General features: G+C 47.2%; 1 protein-coding gene across 1 annotated transcript in view; it reads right to left on the reverse strand.

The window, feature by feature from the left end:
* The window catches only part of LOC144239442 (two pore channel protein 2-like), a 54,568-nt gene that overhangs the window by 4,309 nt on the left and 26,389 nt on the right, over positions 1-23,870 (reverse strand). The window contains exons 6-17 of the mRNA XM_077773498.1: positions 23,448-23,576; positions 19,472-19,588; positions 19,257-19,375; positions 18,947-19,048; positions 16,572-16,698; positions 14,388-14,589; positions 6,865-7,009; positions 5,292-5,477; positions 3,928-3,992; positions 2,560-2,647; positions 2,213-2,282; positions 17-236 (exon numbers count right to left, since the gene is read on the reverse strand). Of these exons, the coding sequence (XP_077629624.1) occupies positions 17-236; positions 2,213-2,282; positions 2,560-2,647; positions 3,928-3,992; positions 5,292-5,477; positions 6,865-7,009; positions 14,388-14,589; positions 16,572-16,698; positions 18,947-19,048; positions 19,257-19,375; positions 19,472-19,588; positions 23,448-23,576 (1,570 nt within the window). The remainder of the gene's footprint in view (positions 1-16; positions 237-2,212; positions 2,283-2,559; positions 2,648-3,927; positions 3,993-5,291; positions 5,478-6,864; positions 7,010-14,387; positions 14,590-16,571; positions 16,699-18,946; positions 19,049-19,256; positions 19,376-19,471; positions 19,589-23,447; positions 23,577-23,870) is intronic.

Below are 23,870 nucleotides of genomic sequence, written 5' to 3' on the forward strand. Positions count from 1 at the left end.
GAGGCAGAAAGGATATTGTGCCACTGGTTAACCACCGTGAGCTCCATCAGCAAGATGAACGATGAGGCCAGGTCGTTGAAGTTGTTCTTGCAGTACCTGTCTCGCGCAAATGCCGAATCTTTCAAGGCTGGGTTCCCACACACCAGAGCATCAGGACTGGTGAAATTCGGGTCCAAGAACCGGACTTTGCCGTGGAACGCTTCCATCCCGATGACAGCGAACACGTAGTAGACCACCTAGGACCGCAGTCCGGGTCACCAGGGGGCGCACCGAGCTGCAGAATCGCGGCGCGAGGGGCGTGGGGGAGAGGCAGGTGCGGGCGGGGGTGGNTGGGATGGGGGGGCGTGGACCGATCGGCTATTCTGCTGGAGAAGACTGAGCTGTCCGTGGAGGCACAGGGGAGGGACACACCGCCACTAGGCCACACCGTGATCTCTCCCATGGGTACACAACGTCAAAACCAAAGCTGCTAGCAAGTTAGTGGGTTAAATCCTCAATAAATAATGCTTGGTCCCCCAGGAAAAAATAAAACCATCGTGTCTTTACCCTGTTTTTTTATACCAAAATAAATTCCAAAGGGTCAAAAGGGTCAAATGTAAAAAACAAACCATGAAGGAACTGGAAAAAAAAAATATGAGTAGGAAAAGGCCCCCCCTAAGCATGATATAAAAATGAGATACTGTAAAATAAGAGACTAACAAATATGACTATATAATTAATTTAAATTTTTATACAGCCCCCAAAATAGACAACAAAACATACTAAATATAAAATATACCCAAAAAACGTTTATGTAAGAAAGAAAAACTCAAAACACAAGTGACAAAGAAGGAAAAGTAATTACACTATGAACAACGTACCAATAGCCGATTTCTTTGATCGGCAAAGCACTCCTGCAGATCATATTTAAGAACTAATTGAAGAGTGGACCAAAGATACAAACACGGTGCATACAGTAAAATAAGCAAAAGTGTCCAAAAGAACATGGAGAAAGTTCTCAGCCTCATGAAATGTGACAGAAATGAATATCAAAGCACCACGGTGGCGCCTACTCCCCTGGCAGACTGGAAGACAGGGCAGTGTTTAATAAACCCTGTCTGCGAAGGGTGTTGAGAAACAGGCTGTCACGCACTGTCGTTTGGGATACACAGGGAGCACGCCTCTGGAAGGCAACGGCCACATCTATCCAAAGTGTGAACACATTTACCTGTTGACCTAGCAGATCTACGTCCAAGAACACACCCGATAGGCACAGATGCACCCTAAGGTGTGTACAAGGATGGCCCTGACCACATCAGCCGTGACGGCAAAAAGGTGAGACCACCTAGTAGTCTGTCAATAGAGGGGCTGGTCAGATGTGTTCCGGAGTCTTCCCTCAGCGGGACACTTGATCACAACAGAGCCTACACAGACACACGTGTCCTCCAGGACATATGACAAAGATATTAGATGGAGGAAAGCTGTGCAACGTTTTGTGGATTATTCCATTGGACGGAACAATAACCTAGATACAGACATGCCTGCCTGTGATATGCTTGTTGCAGACCTCGAGATACTGAGGAAGAGTAACAAGAAATGTTTAATAAGGGTTGTATCTGGGAAAGAGGCATGTGGGGTATGGAAATGGGTGACTGGAAGTCTACCTTTCATTCTTCTCTATTAACAGGATTTCTCACTGTGATAACAGAAATGAAAATTACAAGTGTCCACCAGTATCCGAGCCCCCCCCCCCGTTCACGGTGCAGAACCTCTCCTGGACGGGAGACACCAGCCCGCCGGCACCCCTGATGTGCCTGTGTTGTCACCACTGGAGATCTGAGGAGCAGGCGGGCTGTATCCCCAAGCAGAACAAAGAAGGATCTGAGCCCTGAGGGGAGGTGGGGTTGCGGCACAGCCATGAGCCGGAAGGAGCCTGCATCCCTGAGAAGCACCTGCTGGCCAGGAAGACCTACCTAGAGTGTGCGCGAGAGAGTAACTACGACTGTGTTAATGCGCTGGTGTCTGTCATGGTAGCCGGTGTGTCCTAACTGGTGTTTGCCCAGTGTTGGCAGGCACCGGATATTTCTAAAAAGGACTACTCGAAACCAGGGAGTCTCATTTGCTTAATCTCCCTTTCTTATCCTCACTTAAAATAAGGCTTACAGAGAATGGCCAAGAATGAGCATCTTACCACGTACTTCACGTAGAACAGCACCAAGAACAAGCCACTTACCAACACGAGTCCGCCAAACGTCAGTATCGTGGGCCCAATGTTAATTAAGGTCGTCACGATAACCCGGAACCTAGGATAAAACAAAGTCTCTGGCACAGGGCGGGACAAGGGAAGCCGCAAAGTGAAACTGATGCCAGGCTAGTGGCCTGCCTTCTGGGAGCTGCTGGGTGAGCGCGCGTCGCCATCCTCAGACTTCCCTCCCTGCCCCACCGCGCCAAGGGAATGCCAGGTCCATACAGGTTACATTCCGGCTTCGTAATGGGGTGTGGTGAGAGTTCCGAGGCAGGAGTGCTTTCCGGCAGGCTCCAGTGTGGGAGCCACCAGAGTGTGTGTCACTCCATCTTTACCTCTGAATGCTGACAATGATCCTTAAGAGCCGGAGTATCCTCAAGATCAAGACAATATCCAGTATCTGCTGACTGTTGTATTTTCTTGCTAGGAAATTAAAAAAAAAAAAAAAAAAAAACACAATCATTTAACATTCCGTCTTGCGAGTGCCCCTGGCTCGTCTCTTTTATTCAGTGAGGTCTGAGAGCGTAGGTAGTGGGCAGAGATGCGGCTTCAAGAACAGGACTGTGGCTCTGAAAATGAGGAAGGAAGTGCTGTCTTGAGTCACTCACTCCCCCAGCAAAGCCAAGCCACACCAGGCCTTTCCTTTCATCCCTGGAGCTGGGGAATCAGGAGAGTAGGTGTAGACTTCACATCGCCTTTAAGAAATGACTGTGGTTCAGGTTCTACAGAACACATTTCAACAAGCCCTTCCTTCCCCAATATTCATTTCCTAGAGTTATGTTGAGAAGCTGCACCATCTTGGGGCACCTGGGTGGCTCAGTAGGTTAAGCGTCTGAATCTTGATCTCGGCTCCGGTCATGATCTCACGGTTTGTTAGATTGAGCCCTGTTTTGGGGGGTGGGGGGGGGTGGGCTCAGCACAGAGCCCGCTTGGGATTCTCTGTCTCCCTCTCTCTCCACCTCTCTTTCTCCTTTTAAACTAAATAAATAAACTTGAGAAGGAGACAGAGATGGAGTCGGAGACAAAGAAGAAAAAGAAAAAGAAGCAGCAGACAGGAACAAGAACAACAACAAGGAGAAGAAGATGGATAAGAAGGAGAACGAAAAGGAAAAGAAGGAGGAGGAGGAGGGGGAGGGGGAGAAGGAGAAGGAAAAAGAAGAAGAGGAAGAAGGAGGAGGAGGAGGAAAAAGAAAAGAAGGAGGAGGAGGAGGAGAACAAGGAGAAGGAGAAAGACGACGACGACAGGAAGTTGCACTGTCTCTAAACAACCCCTCTGCCGTCCACAGGACAGCACGGGACAGGCGTGTGCACGGTGGTGGTGGAATATGCGTGCAGACACAAGAGAGCAGTGGGCAAGGGACGATGCAGAGTTCCAGCTGCAGCTGGACCCCGGGAGGGGGCCAAGACGGGCAGGGGGTCATAGGCATGGAGGTTAAGCCATGAGACCGAGGGCGGTTTTGGAGAGGAAGTGACCAGATTGGTATCTGGTATGATGGACGTATACAAATGAAATCTCTAATATACAGCTAACCGCAAACAAAGCTACCATCCCTCTCGGAACATGGAACACTTTTACAAATTCTCTTGTGCCTCCGCCGCCTCATCCCAAACACCTTAGTGGTGCACGGTGGATGTTCCACAAAGTCTACTAATTGAAGGCACGATCCCAGGAGGTGGTGAAGCCGATAGCCCATGGCACTGACCTGACTGAATGGTGGTGTTGGCCACAGTGGCCACCAGGGCCGCGATGATGATCAGCATATCAAACCTAACGGTGCAGAAGCAAAGTTGGTGAAGGACAAGGGAAAGGCCTGTCAGGACACAACTGACCCCAAGAAAACTTTAAATCCGGTCTCATGCAGAGCAGTGATCCAGCCAGGAAACTGATTTCCATAATTTTTAGAATAGTGGAGATGAAGCAAGAAATCCTACATTTAAATGATCCAATGACCATTCACCGGCTGCTCCAATGAACCACCCAAGGGAATTCATAGCAACCAACCAATTCCTATCACTTTGTCTTAACAAATAACGATGTACAGTAAAACCCTGGTTTGTGAGCACAATTCATTCCAGAAACATGTTTGCGATCCAAAGCACTTGGATATCAAAGTGAGTTTCAAGAACCGTTTGTTCAGTTGTGATCACGTGATATTCGGCATCACGTACTACTTGTATTGCAAGACATCTCTCATTTATCAAGTTAAAATTTATCAGAAATGTATGCTCATCTTGCAGAACACTCCAGAACAAGTAACTCACCATCCAGGGCTTTACTGTGTCCTTCCAAGAATACTTTACACATTTTCAGAACACATAGCATAATCTTTCTTAGTATTAATTTTACTGAGTGCATTGTAACTTTTTAATTAAAGGGGAAATTCATCACACTGTTACTTTTTTTCCTGACGACAGTATCGAAGGACAGCCCTGCCAAAACACTGGACAAGAATAACTAGTTCCTCTCTGGCCACACGTGCATCCCAGTGAGTTTCCAGGTGCTGAGAGCGGTGACCACTGAGATCCAACCCCGCCAAGCTGTGCACTACTTAAGATAGGCGTGTGCCTTGTATCTTTGTGTCCTGTAATTCCTAACACACGGGGCCTTTGAGATGGTCTGCAGCGTGTGGGTGATGGTTCAAGACCCGGAGGTACACAGCCTGGAGAAGAAAAGGCTCCAGGTGACACATCCCATGTGGGGGAAAAGCTTGCTAATGGTCACACTGTCCAGCCACACCCGCAAGCTTCTCTGATAAAAAGCACAGGGAGTGGGCCGAGGGAGCTATGGAAGGAATTGCCTCATTGGGTAGATGTTCTAAGATCCTTTCCAAATCCAGGATGCCGTGAGCTGGGATTCTAATTTTAGCTAGAGTCAAATGGACATCATAAATAACAGCTTTGCCTGAACCAGATGTTTCCACAGCCCCAAGATTTCATTATAAGATGCCCCCAAACTAGGCAGCTAGTGCTTGGAAAACTACAACAATGTTCCCCACATTGATAGAAAGCCCCCTTTNNTGCACCCCCCCCCCCCACACCCCCGCCACCCCAGAACACATGTGCTCACCAGTTCCAGAACTGCTTTCTGCCAAAATAGGCTCTGGGCTCATATGTGTACAGTTTCAGGAGAATTTCAATAACATAGAGAGAAAGGAAGAGCCATTCTGCGTAGGAAATGAAGGGGTTTTTCTCATCCAGAGCAATGAATATGGCATTTATTAGAATGATGACATCATAAACCCAGACAAAAATCCTGCCGTGAGGGAAGAAGAGACCCTGTCATCACACATTTCAGTAACAGGAGCATGTTCAGAGCCTTGCAGGGGCTACTTTGTTCCCCAGCAGTGCGATGAAAATGAGATGCTGCTCAAGCCCCATCCTGCCAATGCACGCACACACACACAAGTGCACATTTGTGCCTCAAGTAAGTCAAGGTTCCGGCACAGCCAGAGTGCTGAAATTCACCTGCCTCCCCCTGACACTGGTGTAGCCCTTACAGCCGAGGAGAAAATGAAGACTTAGCAAGCAGGGGGGATAGAGGCGTGGTTTTCCCAGGTTCCCCTCTAAGGGCATGATCCCTGGGTTCGGTGAAAGTTTAGGCAGAACTGGTGCAAGGAGAGGGCTTAGGGCTTCACATGGGATCATTACACCTCAAGTACTTGTCCCTCGAAAATTAGCATCCTTAACTAAGAAAGCTTCTGGGAGCCGCTTCACACCTCATGCACACAGCCTTCCAGGGGACCGACATGCCCATCTTGCTCGCCAAGTCTGGGAACAGATGGGTTAAAAAGTATGACAGCTGGGCTCTGACCCAACTTTTCAATTATGGAGCAGGTTGCTTTACTCAGGCACCTGTCCCTGTGACTCAGGGAACCCTGGGTGACCCCTTGGGAAGTCAAGAGGGGCTCCTACCCCACTGTTCTCCGTGAAGCTCTAGACCTAGGATACCACAGGTGGACACACAAACATCCAGTGCATGAAGCACATCAGCAATTCAAGGCTGGGAGTAATGGGAAGAAACCTCTACATAAAGGGCTTTGAGAAATATCAAATACGGGCAGCTACAAGGGAGACGTCACAGGCTGAGACACTGTCAGGGACTTCTGAACCATTCTCCTCTATGAAACATTACATTCAAAGAGCCTCTGATGAGAAGGGTACTCTAGGCCACGCATTTGAAATATAATATCTGCAACCAGAATGAATCCCTTTTTCTGGAGTCCATTTGCTTGAGAATAAAAGAATTAACGGTCTTCTTAACAACCGTTCCGATAATCCTGATTCATGAGTTCTTACCACATACTTTACAAAGTCAAAGTGACATATCTGACATCAACTTCCTAATGACTCTGAATGGGGCTAGAATCTTCTGATTTCAGAGAGCGGTCAGTTTCTCTGGCTCAGAAAGCACATCTAGTCTATGGCCCTCAGGCATCTTAGGAAATAGGGCAGAAGGAAGCATAATCGAGAAGCCTGTCCTTTTGATGAAACACATCTGGAAGCCTCCCTGAGAAACCAAAAGCAGCAAGCAGGGGGCGGATTTATAACTTCAATAATGAAACGTATTCAGCCCAGACAGCATTTGCAAACTCCCCCATTTTGAAAGGAACTTGGGAGAAAACTGGCCCCATCTCACTTGCCTGTGCCGAACCATCCTCTGGACCAAGAGGCTTGCAGACGACTGGTATACCCGAGGCATCCAGTCTTCCAGTGGGTGTCTCTTGATGTTGATGGTGACCACCTGAATGTTGAGAAGATCAGGCAAGCGCAGAAAGTTCACTTTGTCTGCAATGGAAAAAAAAAAAAAAGATTCCCAGTACACAGCCACCGTGTCGCTAAGGTTCAAAGGGTGATGCCAAATCAGCACAGACTCTTAGATCTGTATTTCCTAGGTGAAGATCTGAAGCTCAAAAGGGTGAAGGGCCAAGGCCAAGGGGCCAGCAAGTGCAGAGCCCCCCCACCTGTCCTCACTCAGACCTGCAACCAACCCAAGCCACCCAACCGGAGCATGTGATTTCGCCAGTTCACCGATGCCGCGACCTCACGCCCTGCCTTCCACCCACTTTCCTCCTCACGTGGGCCATCCCTGCTTTCAGCATCTTCCTGACTTGCCTATCCAGCCTCAACTCCACTTCCCCTCTCCCTCCACCAAGCCTCTAAGGTAGGCATAATGCACACCCTTCACCTCACGCCCCTACTCTTCTCTGCCCCTTCTCGGGGATTCCCTCAAATCAACAGCTTTCTCCACAAGTTGGCTCACCAGCTAGGCCAAGATTCACTGGGGCTTTCTTGACCGGCCTGGCCCCGTGCAACTGCTGAGCTGGTGTTCTGCAGACCCACCGAATGCCCAGGGCCAGCAGGCTCTTTTCCACCACCCCGCACACCTCTCCCCAACCAGACAGGTCAGATGCCGGCCACGAGTCAACTGGGCTGGTTGTCAACCCTGCTCATGGATGACCTCCTGCTCCGTACAACCTAAAGAATATCACATCAACAGATCAAATCAGGGCACATAAAGAATGTTGCTGCTTCTTCCTATAACTTCTTAAGACTTCCTTCCAAGTTTTCTTTGAAAACAAAGTTGGAGTTTAGAAACGAAGTCGACGTTTGGAAAATTTACCAAAAGCTGCTAATATAAATTGCCGGTGCAGACTGGGTCCAGCTGAGACAACGGGCAAAGTTGGGGCAGGTGTTTTTAAGTCCCGGGAGGCTTCTCATTCAGAGAGCCTGGCAGATGTCCTCATCTCCATGCCAATTTTCGGGAGTAAACGATGAATGATGGCTATACACCTGTCACCACAGTGTGGCTTATGCAAGAAAGACGACAAGGAACTGCCATCAGCAGAAACCCAGCCTTCAGCCCTATCATAAGTGTAGCCTCATCTGAGTGAGGAGCCTGAATCAGACACAGCCTTGAGTGATGTTACACACTCATGTTGCTATTTTCCCTAATAGTTTTATGATCCTAAGAACACGAAAGAACAGGAGCCCATCAAGTTAGATGAAAAGACACACACAGATATCTTAGGATATTCAAGCTCCTGGCTCTTCAGGAGAAAGAAAATATACATACATGTCTTAATAGCCAAAAGCATGTAACACCTGTTCAGGCAGAAATGTAGCCTTGGGGAATTATGTGCCAGGGTAGCTTGGATCTAGGGACCTGGGCTGCATGAGCTCTACCACCAGCGGTTAGGGGAACAATGACATGACAGGCCTGGGTAGGAGATGGATGACCTACAGACAGGGAATCCAGCCAAAACATCATTCACTAAATAACTTATACCAAAAGGGAATCTGTGTCTCACTGGGTTCACATCTTTTAATCCGGAAGATTCAGTAGAACAAGAAAAAACAAAGAGAATCAAAATCAGTAATTTTGTGTTAAGAAGGAACTTCTACCCATCTGACATTCGATGTTGGAGATCAGAGGTCAGCTAACTTTTTCTGTAAAGGGCCAGACAGTAAATAGGTGAGGTTTATAGGTCAAATGATCTCTGTTTTAACTACTCAATTCTGCTAAGTAGCATGAAAGTAGCCATAAACAATACATAAATGAATGAGCCTGGCTGTGTTCCAATAAAACTTTATTTACAGAAACAGGTGGTGGGCCATACTTAGCCTGTGGACCATAGTCTTCCAACCCTGCTGTAGCTATGTTATTCTCTCCATATTTTCTTTGTTTTCTTCCCATATATGTAAGCTTTGTAAGTTTAATACTGGATTAAGTTTTAACACTTTGAGTACTAATAAAATTCCAGTGTTTAGCCTTAGAAACCACAATGCTCATAACTCCTGACCAAGGGGGAGAGTGAGAATGTTCACAGAAGTACTGGAGATCACTGTGAAGCATGTAACTCTGTCAACTTTCTGTTATTAAAACTGTCTTTGAGGGGCACCTGGGTGACCCAGTCAGTAGAGCGCCCAACTTTGACTCAGGTCATGATCTTGTGGTTCACAAGTTCGGGCCCCGCATGGGGGCTCTGTGCTGACGGGTCAGAGCCGGAGCCTGCTTCCGATTTGGTGTCTCCCTCTCTCTCTGCTCCTCCCCTGCTCACACTGTCTCTCTCTCAAAAAAATAAACACTAAAAAAAAATTTTAATAAATAAAAACAAATAAAACTGTGTTTGAAAGTGTTAGTTAAACACAGGAGTCTTTTGGACGAGACATTAGAAATTACTGCTATATCCTGTAAAATACAACCTATGATCCTTAAAAGCCAGTAGATCTTATTGTCTGTCTTCTATAAAGGTGTGTTTGCCTTGGTAAAAATGTTTAATTTTTTAAATGTTTATTTTTGAGAAAGAAAGCAAGACAGAGCATGAGCAGGGAAGGGGCAGATAGAGAGGGAGACACAGAATCCAAAGCAGGCTCCAGGCTCTGAGCTGTCAGCACAGAGCCCGATGCAGGACTCAAACCCAAGAACCGTGAGATTGTGACCTGAGCTGAAGTCAGATGCTTAACCAACTGAGCCACCCAGGTGCAACCCCCTGGTAACAATATTTACATCAACACCGCTGTTTGGTAAAACGTAAAATACTGGGAAGTCTGTTGAGCCATAAGCTCATTGGCACTTTGTTTTTGCCACATCTCTGAAGTGCTCAGAACTAAGGGCTGAGGACCCAGACCTCTTGCTGGCTCCAAATCATGAGGCAGCCAATAGAGAGCAGGGTCCTGTGGGTGGCCTCGAGGGTGTATGCCTACTTCCTCCACCTGCCTCTAACCTGCTCAAAAGGGCATGAGCTACTTCTGCTGAATGTCTGCAGGGCCAGGAGAAAAGAAGAGCATTACATTCAGGTGAGTTAATGCGGTGCCATCTGCGGCCCTGGAGCCTTGGACGAGGGGGTCACATGGCATGAACAGGAAAGTCTGCAGCAGATGAGAGAAAACCACTGCGGTTCTGTCTTCCAGGAGCAAATGCTCTCAAGTCTAAGATTTTGACAAAGTGACAGTATGACTCAAGGTTTCAAAGATTAGCTGTGCGGAGGGGTGAGGGAAGTTAACCCTAGACAGAAGAAAGTTCTCAAGGAGGGTAACAATCTATGGCCAGAACCAGAAACACAGGTGTTATGAGCGGAACTGTGTCCCCTCAAAATTAGTATGTCGAAACCTTACTGCCAAGGGCCCCAGGGAGTGACTCCGTTTGGCGAGGGGCCTCTTCTAAAGAGGTAACTTAAAGCGAGGTCACTGGGTGGACTCCAATCCAGTATGACTGGTGTCCTCACGAGAAAGGAGGTGATTAGGACACAGACACACACCGAGGGAAGACCATGTGAAGCCACAGGAAGGCAATCGTTTGCAAGCCAAGGGGAGAGCCCTATCCTGCTGACAAGTTGATCTTGGACTTCCGGCCTCCAGACTTGTGAGAAAATAAATTTCTGTTGTTTAAGCCACCCAGTGTGCGGTACCGTGTTCTGGCAGGCCTGGCAAACCAGTACGGCAGGGCAGTATCTCTCAACGAACTGTTAATTTCGTTGTTTTAAAGCAAACACTTCATTCCTTAAATTCTGAATGGAGCCCTAAAAATTCTCCCCAAGTTAAGAGATTGATGAAAAATTCTTTATACTTTAAATGTGCCATCCTATAAAAAAATAAACAAAACTAATAAACAAAAATACCCACCAGGGTGGGGGAAAAAAAGGAATTTCAAGCTCAACGATTGCTTTTTCTTCTTTTAACAAAGCTTGTGACAAACTCTTAGCTTGCACACACATATTAAAAGTGGTAAAGAAATTAAATGTTATGTGGATCAATCTTAAAATGATTTTCTGCTTGACACACCTGCCTTCCAAATAAAACCTTGAACTAACAAATTGGTTTATAAAGTCTGGCCCCTATGATTATGAAAGATATAAAACAACAAACTTCAATAGTATTTCTATAAGTTTTTAAGAAAATTGGATGGAAACCATCTAACTTTATTTACTATTATTGCCTGCACCTAGTTAAAAAATTTTTTTACAAAGACATGCACTTAACAATAGAGCCACAATTAGTAATTGCAGAGAGTCCATTGGTGGGGAGAGGGGGTAATAACCTTAATTATTTTTTTGTAAAAATATACATTTTATTTATTTTTATTTTATTTTTTAATAATTTATTTGTTTTTTTTAATTTAAAAAAGATTCATTTTAAAGATCTGGTTAAAAAGTTTAAATCTAAAGACATATGACCAAAACTTAAAATATTATAAAATTACTTCATTAATCAAATTAAGGTAATTTAAAATTTTAATCCAAATTGATTTAATGCTCCTCCACGTGAGGCCTCTCACTTCTGGAACAGTTATAATGTCAACTGGTCTACACATTCCTCTTGCTATGGCTGTTCCTGGCAGCGTGAAAACATTCTACAGCAGAGTCGACTTTGGCCGTGCCTCGTTCTCATGCTCCTCTGCTCCCTTTTGTCACTGGCCAGCCTCCCTTGGTAACCCTTATAGACCTCACCCTGTGCAAGATCACAACCCACATTCGGAAAAGAGCCTCTGCAGATGGGCACATGGTGGTGGTGGTGTTTTGCACCCAGATCTCCACTGGCATTCTCCAGAAAGTTTTGCGGTAGCATCAAAGAACATCTCCCTCCTCTTCCTCATGTAATTCATGGAATGTTACATCCAAATGAGTAGGGGTGCCAGGAGAACTTGGATGTGTTTGGTGCCCTCCATATTTACCCTGCCACAACTGAACAATATCGTTGAAATTCCACCCTACTTACAGCCCAGAACATGGAAGAAGCTGTCAAGACCAAAAAAAAGGCAGTTCATGCTCCCACTTGGGAAACAACCATCAAGAGTTGGACTGACCTTATCAACAAAGAAACGTCCATGTGAGTATGTCCTGGGGATCCTGCGTATCTTCTCTGGATGAGCAAGAGGTACCCAAGTGTGTGGGCCTCCCCATGCCTGACAGACAAAGAGTCTGAAAAGCCTCCATCCCTAGTTTTGAAACATCTCACCTTTTTTTAATATATATATTTTATTTATTTCTAGGAGAGAGAGACAGCATGAGCAGGGGAGGGTCAGAGAGAGAGGGAGTCACAGACTCTGAAACAGGCTCCAGGCTCTGAGCCGGCAGTCAGCACAGAGCCCGACGCGGGGCTCGAACCCACGAACTGCGAGATCATGACCTAAGCGAAAGTCGGACGCTCAACCGACTAAGCCACCCAGGCGCCCCCTCACCTTTTAATAACAATCCAGGAATTCATTTTACAGAAGGAATTACAAAGAAAGTTGTTAAAGCCCTAAAGATTCATCAACATGTTCAGAGTCCCAACCATCTAGAAGCAGAAGACGTACTAAACCGTCAAAGCAGAATTCTCAAAACCAGAGGGGCCAAAGTCTGGGAACACCTGGACTGAAATGACCAGCCACTTCACCCCGATTCTGGGGAGGGACATCCAAGGGAACCCAAGTCCCAACCCTCTCCTCTAAGTTCAAGAGCAGTGGTCCTCAAACAGATGTTCCTGGACCACAGCGGGTCCTGTCCGTGTCTTCCCCGCCCTCTGTGGGATAAGTGCCGAATACAGAAACTTGTAGAATAGTTGCCAGGGTCTTGTCAACAGACTCTAATGATGAAAAAAAATGGGACTTGGATTTTACACTTTTTATTTGCATTTTTCTGAGTATTGATTTTTGCCTTATTTTACCAAAGTATTCATCTATGACCGGTTGGAAATGAAAACACTTCACAACCTCACAGCTTAGGAAGCACTGTGCTCAGGGTTTCCCAGGCACCCGTCGCCCTTCTCCACCATTAGCAGAACCCTAAGCCCGGCATGCTTAAGGGCACCAGCAACCCCCAATGCTCCCTAATGGGGGCACCAAGCCAGCCATTCAGGCTCTGAGAAGCCTGGCTCCGGACCAGACACTCGGAGCCACAACATCGAATCAGGGGCTGAGGAGACATGTTCAGGGCTCAGGAAGCCAAATCCTGCTAATTCAAGAGGGCAAAGGCCTTCCCCCATCCTGGGCCCAAAACTCTCCCTGGAAGACATGGACACCCCCCACTTAGCAGTGTCCTACTGTCCATTTCTTTTCACTCTCGTTTTTTCATGGAGTCACTGTTCTTTCCTTCTCACACATGCACGGAGCCCTAATGAGGCCTAGGGCTCTGCTGGGACTAGTTTGAGCGTCCTTATCTCATATAAACTTACATCCTGTCACACCTACCACTCCCTTTGGGTGTGTTTCCATCTAGACTTTTCTTGAAACAGGTGAAATGAGGGCGTTTTACAGTTTGGGATGTATTTCAGTCACCTTGCATCTTTTTGAATTGCTATCTTATCTTCACAGTCATTGTTAATGTCACCAAAATTTCCCATTATGTGACTATCAGAATTTAGGGCAGTTTAGCACAATGGTATAAAGCACGGGCCTTGGAGTCAGATGGCCTCTATCATTTTGCAACTGCGTGGCCTTGGGCAAACTACTTAACCTCTCCCAGTCTCAGTCTCCATATTCACCAATGAGGATAACAAAAATCCCCACCTCAATGAGTCAGGGCGAAGGACGATCGTGTACATACATACCACATGCAGGACACAGTCCCGACAACAGTTCACACATGATAAGCGTGCCACAGATACAAAGCGTTATTCATAAAGGCCACCAACCATTAATACATGAATTTTAAGTCACTTTCAACTTTTTACTTTCAAATATGGAATGCAATGTAGATGTTTATTTCTATAGCTCTCTTCGGATTTTAGATTATGTCCCTAAAGCAGAATCAGCGGCGGAATAACTGTTACAGAAAAGGGCTTTGGGATGGCCCATGTGGACAATTCCCAACAGGGATGACCCTCAGACCACAGCTTGAGGACCTGGATTATTGCCAGCAGGGAATGCCAATATACATTTTTATTTGCAAATTTAAGAAGTATTGTTGTTTTAGGAATCACTTTTAGGAGCCATCCACTTTTTTAAAAATTTATTTCTTATTTTAGAGAAAGAGAGAGCACAAGCAAGGGAGAGAAAGAGAACCTCAAGCAGGCTCCATGTTCAGTGCAGAGCCTGATGTGGGGCTCGATCTCACAACCTTGGCATCGTGACCTGAGCCGAAATCAGGAGTCAGACACTCAACCAACTGAGCCACCCAGGCGCCCCAGGAGTTGCCCACTTCTGAACACACAGCTAAGAGGAATGTCAGTGGCCAAGCCTTCTTACCCACGTGCCCCTTCTGTCCCTCGTCGGAGATCCTCAAGAGGAGCTCCAGGTGGGGACTGCTGATGTGTGGCGCCACGACCTTGGCCAGCCGCCTCCACTGGGCCTCCATAACCACATACTCTGAGCCCACCTTGACTTTCAGAATGTTGAACGCCTCTATCATTTTGTGACGTTTCAGGTACACCAGTTTGCGAATCTCATTCTTTAAAAAACATAATTGTGTTTTTTAAGAGAAAGGTTCAAGAAAGCCTCATTTCTTTACCTGAAACATTTCAAGGTAATTGAGCAGCCAAAGAGAAGGCACCATTGGGTCTCTTAACAAACTAGGTACATAATCCCTCCCCGGCTGCAGGCACACACAGCTGACCCATCTGCAGAAACAGAATTCATCTTACCAAGTTCAAATGAGGGAGCCCGGGAAGGATAATCTGTGCGGTGAGAAAGCTGCAGGAGGCAGACTGGCCCCAACTCCCCTCTGCTCAGGAGGAAGGAAGCTTCCAGAAAGGAAGGAGATCAGGTGTGCTGCTGAGACACAGGGAGAGCCCAGAGAGGGAGAAGACAGATCTACCATTAAGCCAATCAAGAAAGAGAAGGGAAGAGGAGAAAAGTTGGGGAAGTGAAACTAGGCTAGAAGTGGTCCGGAAGGAAGAGTCCAAGGCAGGAAAGACAGCTGGGCCTGTCTGGAGTTGCCATCTGGTCTGAACACAGAGAATCTTCCAGAAACAGGGAGGCTGAACAGCCCTCCTTGGGTTACAATCAGCCACCTGATGCCCCACTCCTACTGCTCCCTGTAATACTGTCATCACTTAATTGATTACACAACTAGACTCTAAAAAAAATTTTTTTTTAATTTTTTTGATGTTTATTCACTTTTGAGAGAGAGACAGAGTGCAAGCAGGGAGGAGCAGAGTGAGGGGGAAACACAGAATCCAAAACAGTCTTTGACCTGTTAGCACAGAGCCCAATGCAGGGCTTGAACTCACGAGCCGTGAGATCATAACCTGGGCCGAAGTTGGACGCTTAACTAAAAAAGCCACACAGGCTCCCCTAGACTATAAATGTTTAAGGGGTGTGGGCTATGTCTAAATAATTTTTGACTTCTCAAAATGATGTATGGTGCTGAGCACCTAAAGCATATTTAAGATGTTTGCTGACTGATCCCCGTTGCACAAGATTACCCAAAGAAACACCTCCTTGGGGCCGGGAGAGGTACAGCAACAGTTGTGTCCAGCAGTGGAAAAGAGGAGAAACATACCAGACTCTCTGAGACAGCCTCCTTCCACCCAGAAGGAGGAAGTTGGAAGAGGAGGGTCTTTGGGAGCACTGGCCTCTGGAGGAGGAGCAGCTCAAGTCCCCGCAGTACACAGACAGCTCAGGACCTGGGCAAGCCAGACACCTTCAAAGGCCATTTTGGCCAAATCTCAGACATAGCCCCGCCACCTGCTTCTCCATAGATACACACACTTAAGTTCTCCCTGACTTTCTTCTTGCTCCCTGGTGGGACCATCCCTATGCAATGAAAAACTCAGAGCAGAACCAAAAGCATCAAAAACCAAAAGCCAATGTCTTCCCTTAAGGAAATCATCCTTCGGTGAAAAGCCTCTCTGTGCACCTAGTTTTATGACAAGAGAAAACCACCCAGCAAAGATGTGTGCCGTGGAGGGCGACTGGCTGATGTGGCTGAGACCACCTGGTGGGTTCCAGGCTGTAAACAAAACATCCTCCACCCCAGGTACTCAGAAGCCTCTGCCCACCCGACACCTCCAGGAATTCTCTGGACATAAATCTAACTAACAGGAAGGCACCAGGGCAGAAACTGCTGGCTTCAAGAAGTTTCTGCTTTTGCTGGAGAGGGGAAAAGGAATGGAAGCTTGGAGAATATCCTCAACCCCCATTCTTAGTAAAACCTTTCAAGGAACCATGAGCAACTGAATGCCTGAGGAGTAATGAGCAAAGCAAGGGCCTAGCACTGTCCACAATGTTCAGACACACTGTTAGACCCATTGCAGAGACTGGTAAAGAATAGAGCAAGACACCAAATAAATCTTCAGATTGGCCAAAGCAAAAAGAAAAAGAACACTTTCAAATATTGAGCCAATGCATTTGCCAGCCTCCCTTCCATAGCAGCCTGCCCGTGTGCCTATCCTCCCCCGCCCCCACCCCCCTTCCACTCTTGCACCTTACCTTTAAGTGCTTCCTATAATTGTTGTAGACCACAGCCAGAAAGACGGACATGAAGATGTAGGTATTGATGATGGTGTAGGTTATAAAGTACAGAGAATACCACCAGTTGAAGTTATAGGCAGGCATCCTAGAAGGAAAGAATTATGGTACACGGTTTTTCATAGCCTAGGTCCTTAGTGCATAAAAGGCTGACCTCAGGAGCCATCCCACATGGACAATCCATGGGCACAAGGCACAGCAAAAGCTCCTCTCACTCTGCCTCTCCCCTATATGGTGCAGCGCCATGCGATTGTGTAGCAAAGCCATCACCACCCCAACGCCAAACAGCTGGCCCTAAACTTGCCTTCTGAATGTCTTCGTGCCTTTTAGAGGTGACAGCTTTCAAAACAAGTAGGACGTCGGAGATCCTCCAATCCCCTTCCCTCCCTTCACAATGAGGGAGGACTCACTGTGGCCTCACACTCGAAGCCTAAAAGGAGACCAATTTTCCTAGGACTACAGAAGGAATCGAAGCGTGGCTTGGGTTTATACTCAAGGCTCTTCAGGGACACCCGACTGCCTTGTTGGGGGGCAAGGGCACAGATAATTTTCTAGCCAGTCTGGGACCATGAGAAAGAATGGAGCACCAATAATAATGGCACCAGGTGAGAGGCATAAATCAGGGTGTGTGCTTACTCCACCTCCAGTGGAAACTGGATTTCTTTTTTTTTTTCTTAAATAGTTTATTGTCAAGTTGGTTTCCATATAACAACCAGTGCTCATCCCCACAAGTGCCCTCCTCCATGCCCATCACCTCCCTTTCCCTCTCCCTGACCCCCATCAGCCCTCAGTTTGTACTCAGCATTCAAGAGTCTCTCATAGTTTGCCTCCCTCCCTCTCCCCAACTATTTTTCCCCTTCTCCCCCATGGTCCTCCATTAAGTTCCTCCTAATCCATCTATATGTGCAAACATATGGTATCTGTCCTTCTCTGCCTGACTTATTTCACTCAACATAACACCCTCGAGTTCCATCCATGTTGCTACACATGGCCAGATTTCTTTCTTTCTCATTGCCGTGTATTCCATTGTATAGATAAACCACATCTTCTTGATCCATTCATCAGCTGATGGACACTTAGGCTCTTTCCATGATCTGGCTATTGTTGAGAGTGCTGCTATGAACATTGGGGTACATGTGCCCCTATGCATTAGCACTCCTGTCTCCCTTGGGTAAATTCCTAGCAGTGCTATTGCTGGGTCATAGGGAAGTTCTACTGTTAACTTTTTGAGGAACCTCCACACTTTTGGAAACTGGATTTCATACAGGAGGGGGTGTTGGATGTGCAAGAGTCTGAGAGAAAGATCCAGGAGCACACAAGGAGGGCCAGGACTTCACCTTGTGTACGTTTTGCCCGAGCCAGGCCCAAGAGTGAGCAAGAAGCCAGAGCAAGGTGATATGATGGTCCCACACAGAACTAGAGGACAGAAAACGTGCCCTGCCCAAAGTGCAATATGGACTGAGTTGGGACTGACATTTGCAGTTAGAGCCCTGTCCATGTCCTAGACCCAAAGGGATGTCTACTCAGTGTAGCATGTTTAATAATTTTGCGTCCCCAAACAAGCTTAATCCAGAATATGAAGGATATTAAGAAAGAAAATGCACAATGATTTCCTCCTAAGTGAAGACCACGCGTGTGGAGAATTGGCCTTTCGAAGGGGCAGGCCACAACTACTAACCTTTACATTTCTTTCCTGTCTCATCTAACTACAAAGGTGCATCAATGCTTAGGAGAACAAGCCATGATTCCTTTCGAAAGATGGCTTAGCTGTTTAACTTCAAGGTGCAAAAAAAAAAAAAAAATCCCTAATAGAAAGTAGGTTCCAATATTTAAGAGTCATCTCTCAAGGGGGGCCTGGGTGGCTCAGTCAGTGAAGCATCCGACTTCAGCTCAGGTCATGATCTCGCGGTTCACGAGTTGGAGCCCCACGTCAGGCTTTGTGCTAATGGCTCAGAGCCCAGAGCCTGCTTCAAATTCTGTGTCTCCCTCTCTCTCTGCCCCTCCCCACTCATGCTCTCTCTCTGTCTCTCAAAAATAAATAAAAATATTTTTAAAAATTAAAAAAAGAGTTGTATCTCAAGAGATATCTCCTGTTGCTTTCAGTTTAAAAAAAAAAAAAAATCACCTGAATTTAGTTTTAAATAGACAGGGTAGGCTATTGTTAGTGTAAACATTTTGCATTCTTCAAACATTTTTACAATGAACATGAATAAACGGAAAATCACTAGGTCTCCTCTCTCAGCCCTGCTGGTGTTTGGAGGCAGCTGCCTTTAGCAAAATGAATTCCGTCCTGGTAACAGGTGTCCGTCCATGACCATGAGCCAAGATGAACGTACATGACATCGGGGCTGTTGGCAGTAGTGACCAGCACGTAGAGCTCAAACACTATATCCAGGATGTTTGTGAAGTAGGGCAAACCTTCCACTGTTTTAAGACCCCTAAAGAGGAACCAGAAACACAAAGTGAAAACCCCCACACACAAATGAACTTGTGGTTTCTGATACACTTTTCCCCTTTCAGAAGCACTCCTGGAGTGTCTGAGCAAGAAAGATGGCACCCCGTGACAGATTCTGCCACCAACAGGCTGAACCCGAAGGGCGGAGGGGGGAGGTTCACAGGCAGAAACTTCCAGAGCAGTGTGCTCACCTATCCCCAAAAAGCTTCAAGGCCATAAGGGAGAATATCAGCACACTGAACATAAACAAGAGGAAGACGTAGAGAATATCGGGCAGAGTGTTCCGGATGCTTCTGAAAGTTCTTCGGATCTGTGATGACAAAATTTCATTTCATTTACAAGAAATCAGCTAATTTTCTGCAAAAACAAAAGCGAAGCCCTTGTGCATCCTAAAGTATATCCTTACCTGACGACTTTCAGGGAAGTTAATTAGGAAGACTGGCCTTAAGGCCCTTGACCATCGAACGCTGCGGATGTTAACAGCTTTCAGGGACCCATAGATAATCAGATCAATCAAGGTCAGCTGTGAGAGACACGGGACAGAGATGTCAGTGTCACACTGCTCCAGGGCAGAGGAAGTGATGGTGGGGATGCATGTTCACTGACCCCAGGAGGAGGGTCACATGCAAGTCCCATAAACAGTACAATTCTAGTTTTGTGATGTAACATTAAAAGTAGCTGTTGTTTGTATATTTATTATGTGCCGTGAAGTTTAAAAAGTACCTTCCATGATTATTCTATGTTATCGTCACCACACCCCTAAGGTGGGCACTATTCCTGGATGGAGACACTGGAGGCGCAGAGAGGGTGAGCATGTGGCCCTGGTCACACAGCTAGTAGGGGGCAGAGCGGCCTCTGGAACCCACACGGTCTGACATTAGAGCCCATGCAGTTATTTGCACAGTTACATGCTTCCACACAACATCCTGATTAGCTTTAACTTGTCTTCAATTTGACATATAAAAGAGAGGTTGTCTAACCTAGTGACAGAGGTAGGAAAATCTTGATTCTTATTGTCAGGTTTGCAATCACCTGAGAACAGGGCAAAAGAAGAACCCAGTGTATTTTAAGAAAATGTAAGTAGAAAAGAATAGTCTACATCATCAAAAGTGTTAATTCAGCAAGCCACAGGGGACCGGGTGAGATCCGACACGGGGGTGGAGACGGGATGCAGACATGGAAGGAAGCGGGTGCTGACTGCTGCCCTGGGCGCTGCAGGAGGGAGCCATCGTGGCTGTCCCGGGGAGGGTGGGGACAGGCAGACCACCAAAGTTTACGGTGTTGGAGGAGGCTTCATGAGCAAGCACTCCCTGATATAATCTTAAAGCAAAGATAGAGGGGTTTTTTTTGTTTGTTTATTTATTGTCATTTTTGAGAGAGAGAGAGAGCAGGGGAAGAGGGACAGAGAGAGGAAGAGAAAATCCCAAGCAGGCTCCACACTGTCAGCCTGGAGTCCAACCTGGGGCTTGAACTCATGAACTATGAGATCATGACCTGCACCAATATCAAGAGTCGGCCTCTTAACTGAGCCACCCAGGCGCCCCAAAGACAGAGTTTTAAAAGAATAAAACTCAGGGGGCACCTGGGTGGCTCAGGCTGACTCAATTTCATTGCAGTTCATGGTCTCGCGGTTCATGAGATGGAGTCACGCATTGGGCTCTGTGCTGACAGCAGGGAGCCCGCGCGGGATTCTCTCTCCTCTCCCTCTGAACCTCCCCTCAAAATAAATAAATAAACATTTTAAAAAGGTACAAAATAAAATGAAAGAATAAAACTCAGAAAAGTCAAGAGCCACAGCAGGAAGACATACTAAAGGGACTCTCAGGGAGGAGCTGTCCTGGTGCATCTGGGGAGCTGAGGGTCCCGAAGGTGGGGGCAGAGGAAGCAGGAAGTGACAAGGACTCACTTGTGGCTTTGAGAACCAGGCTGAAAAGGTAGGTCTTATTCCCAGGGCCTGGAGAACACGGGAAGTCTTTCAAGTACGGGCAATGAGGGCAAAGGCGTGAATCGCCCCAGTAACAGCTGTAGGACAGACTCGGGCAAAGCAAGAGTGCATCCCCATCCAGTTCACTCCAAACTCGCAGTACAGAGCGCCTCTTCGTGTAGGGCGTCACTGTAGCTCTGGAGGCAGAGCAAGAGCTGGGTGGAAAGCGCCTGCCCTCACAAAGCGCACATTCCAGCAGGAAAGAACGGTGCTGATGATAAACACACTCTGCGGCAGGTGGCGGTCCATGCTCTGGAGAAAACCCGGATGAGGCAAAGAGGGCCTGAAGCAGCCCAGCATGCGTGGAGAGAGCAGGAGAGGAGGAGGGTGGAAGGGGGTGGGCCAGAGTGACGGGGGGCCACAGAGCCTCCGCCACAGTAAGGACTGGCTTCTCTGTGACGTGAGATGAAAAGCATCGGATGATTCAAGGCAGGGGACCCCGTGATGTGACTTTAAGAGTGCCTGTGTGCCCACCGTACTTGAGCACTGGCTAGGAGTTTTAGGAGACGAAGCGGTACCTTCCCCGCTGGCCTAGTAAGGGGCCATGCCGCAGACAGGGTCACGGACGAAGCACACGGTCTCCTTGGAGGAGATTAGCAGGAGTGTCTTCCTCTGTTGTATAGAGCCTGTATTGCTTGGATTTCTTTTCCAAAAATAGCCTCCTCCTTCCCCTCCCACTCCATCCTCGGCCATCCTGCATCAGGCAGGGTGGTGTTATAGACTGAACCCGAGCCTGTGCCCCCAGGTACCCCTCCCAGACTGAGTGCGCCTGCATTTCTTTTTCAGTAGTAGAAAATGAAGATATTTCTAAAAAGAAAAGCACAGACAGGTAGTCTCCAGATTCTGAGGGTTCAGCAGATGTGTGAAGGGAAGTCAAGTATTTAGAGCAAGGCGAGAAAGGACAGTGGGCATTCCAGGCAAAAGAGCCACCCCAGACTGAGGAGGAGCGAGTGGTACGTGCAGGAGGCAGCAGGCACCTTGCTCCAGCTAGAGTGAAGAGGTCCCTGTGAAGCACATTTGCAGGACTGGGGGGCACTGAATAGTCTGGGGACTCACAGACGTTTTTGAGCAAGGGAGCGAAGTGATCTGACACGTGCTCCCAGAGAATTGATCCAGCGGCAGCATCTAGAATGGATGTATCGGGGAATCTGAGGTTGAGGTGACCACGGCAGTTCCCGAAAGGGGTGACCAGGGCCTACGCCGCGTCGTGGGAACAGAATGGCATGCAGCAAAAAGACAACACGTGGCCACATTAGAGACAACTGCAATAGTCCAAGTGGGGAGAGTGACACAGGGCAAGAGGCGTCCTGAGGGGCTCTGGGGAGGCCGGATGCAATAGAGAAGGGAGGATGCTGACTCGGAAGACGTGGTACTGGGTGTTGGGACGTAAGGCACCACGCACAGGCAAACGGCTAGGGGAGGCGAGGGGTAAAAGAGCGTGCGTGGGTCTCGTCCCACTGTGTTTGCGTTGACACACAGATGCCGAAACGGCTGGCAAGCAGCCGGCCACAGGCAAAAGAAACTCAGAGGAGAAACCAGTACCGGCTACAGCATGGGGACCCACTGGCTGTCTCAGAGGCGTGCAGACGGAGCCGTGGGTTAATTGCAAAGACTCACCATTCAGGCATGCTGGCTGCTGCGGTAATAAGCTAATTATAAAGTACCCTTAGCTAATCACCAAAGGGGCCTCTCTGTGCATTACGGCAGCATTTCAGTACACCTTACCCTCCCCCGCTTGGCCTGACTGCTTAGCAGATATCCTTCTGGATTTCTCTGTGAATGTGTAACGTTCAATGTTGTTGCCAGTGTTTCCAGTATTAGGGACAGTTTAGCCATAGACCAATCTCGTGGCTAAACCTTTGAACGCATCCTTCTTTCCTAAAGATAAAGTCCCAGGAGTGGAACTCCAGGGTCCAAGTGTAGACACTTTTAAGGCTTTTGAAAGAACTGCCAATCAGCCTTCCAGAAAGACAGCTTATTTGTCCCTGTTTTCTCTCAATCTTGCCAACGCTGTGTTATGGGCAAACACATGGCATTTTGTTGTTGTTTTAATATATATTTCTGAATTAGTGAAGTTGCACATTTTTTCATTATCTATCATTATTTAAACTTTTCTTTTATGAGATGCTTTCACCTATTTTCAGCCCTGTTGGAGTCTCTTTTTTCTTTTTCCTTTTAATTTGCAAGTGCTCTTGCTATGTTACAATACAGCACTCACACTGTCATACGTTGCCCTCTTTGTTCTTCAGTTGGGGCTCGCCTGCACTCACGCTAATGGTGTCTGCTGTGCCGAAGTCTGTCATTGTTGCTTTAACCAGGTCAAGTCAATTCAGCCTTTTGTCTTCATAGTTTCTGCCTTTGACCACAAAATCTTCAGGGTCCTATAATGAGCACTCACCACTATGGTTACCATGATGCAGATGTTTTTCGTATCCTTCCAGAAAACCATCTGAGGAGTGACTTTTGCAAAATGTACAAGTCTCCCAAAGAATGCAGTCAGACAGAGTACTTCTGCTAGCGAGGTAGCCTGCATGCAGAAAACAGAGACTAAACACAGCGCCCTGCCACTTGGAGGCTCAGCTTTCGTTTTTGTTTTTTTTTTTTTTAGTGTTTTTTAAATTTATTTCTGAGAGAGAGAGTGAGAGAGAGAGAGAGAGTGCGAGCATGAGCAGAGGAGGGTCAGAAAGAGAGGGAGACACAGAATCCGAAACAGGCTCCAGGCTCTGAGCTGGCTGTCAGCACAGAGCCCGACGCGGGGCCCGAACCCACGAACCGCAAGATCATGACCTGAGCCGAAGTCGGACACTCAGCCCACTGAGCC

The sequence above is a fragment of the Crocuta crocuta genome, unplaced genomic scaffold (genome assembly GCF_008692635.1).
Source record: "Crocuta crocuta isolate KB4526 unplaced genomic scaffold, BGI_CrCroc_1.0 scaffold67, whole genome shotgun sequence".
NCBI classification, from domain to species: Eukaryota; Metazoa; Chordata; class Mammalia; order Carnivora; family Hyaenidae; genus Crocuta; species Crocuta crocuta.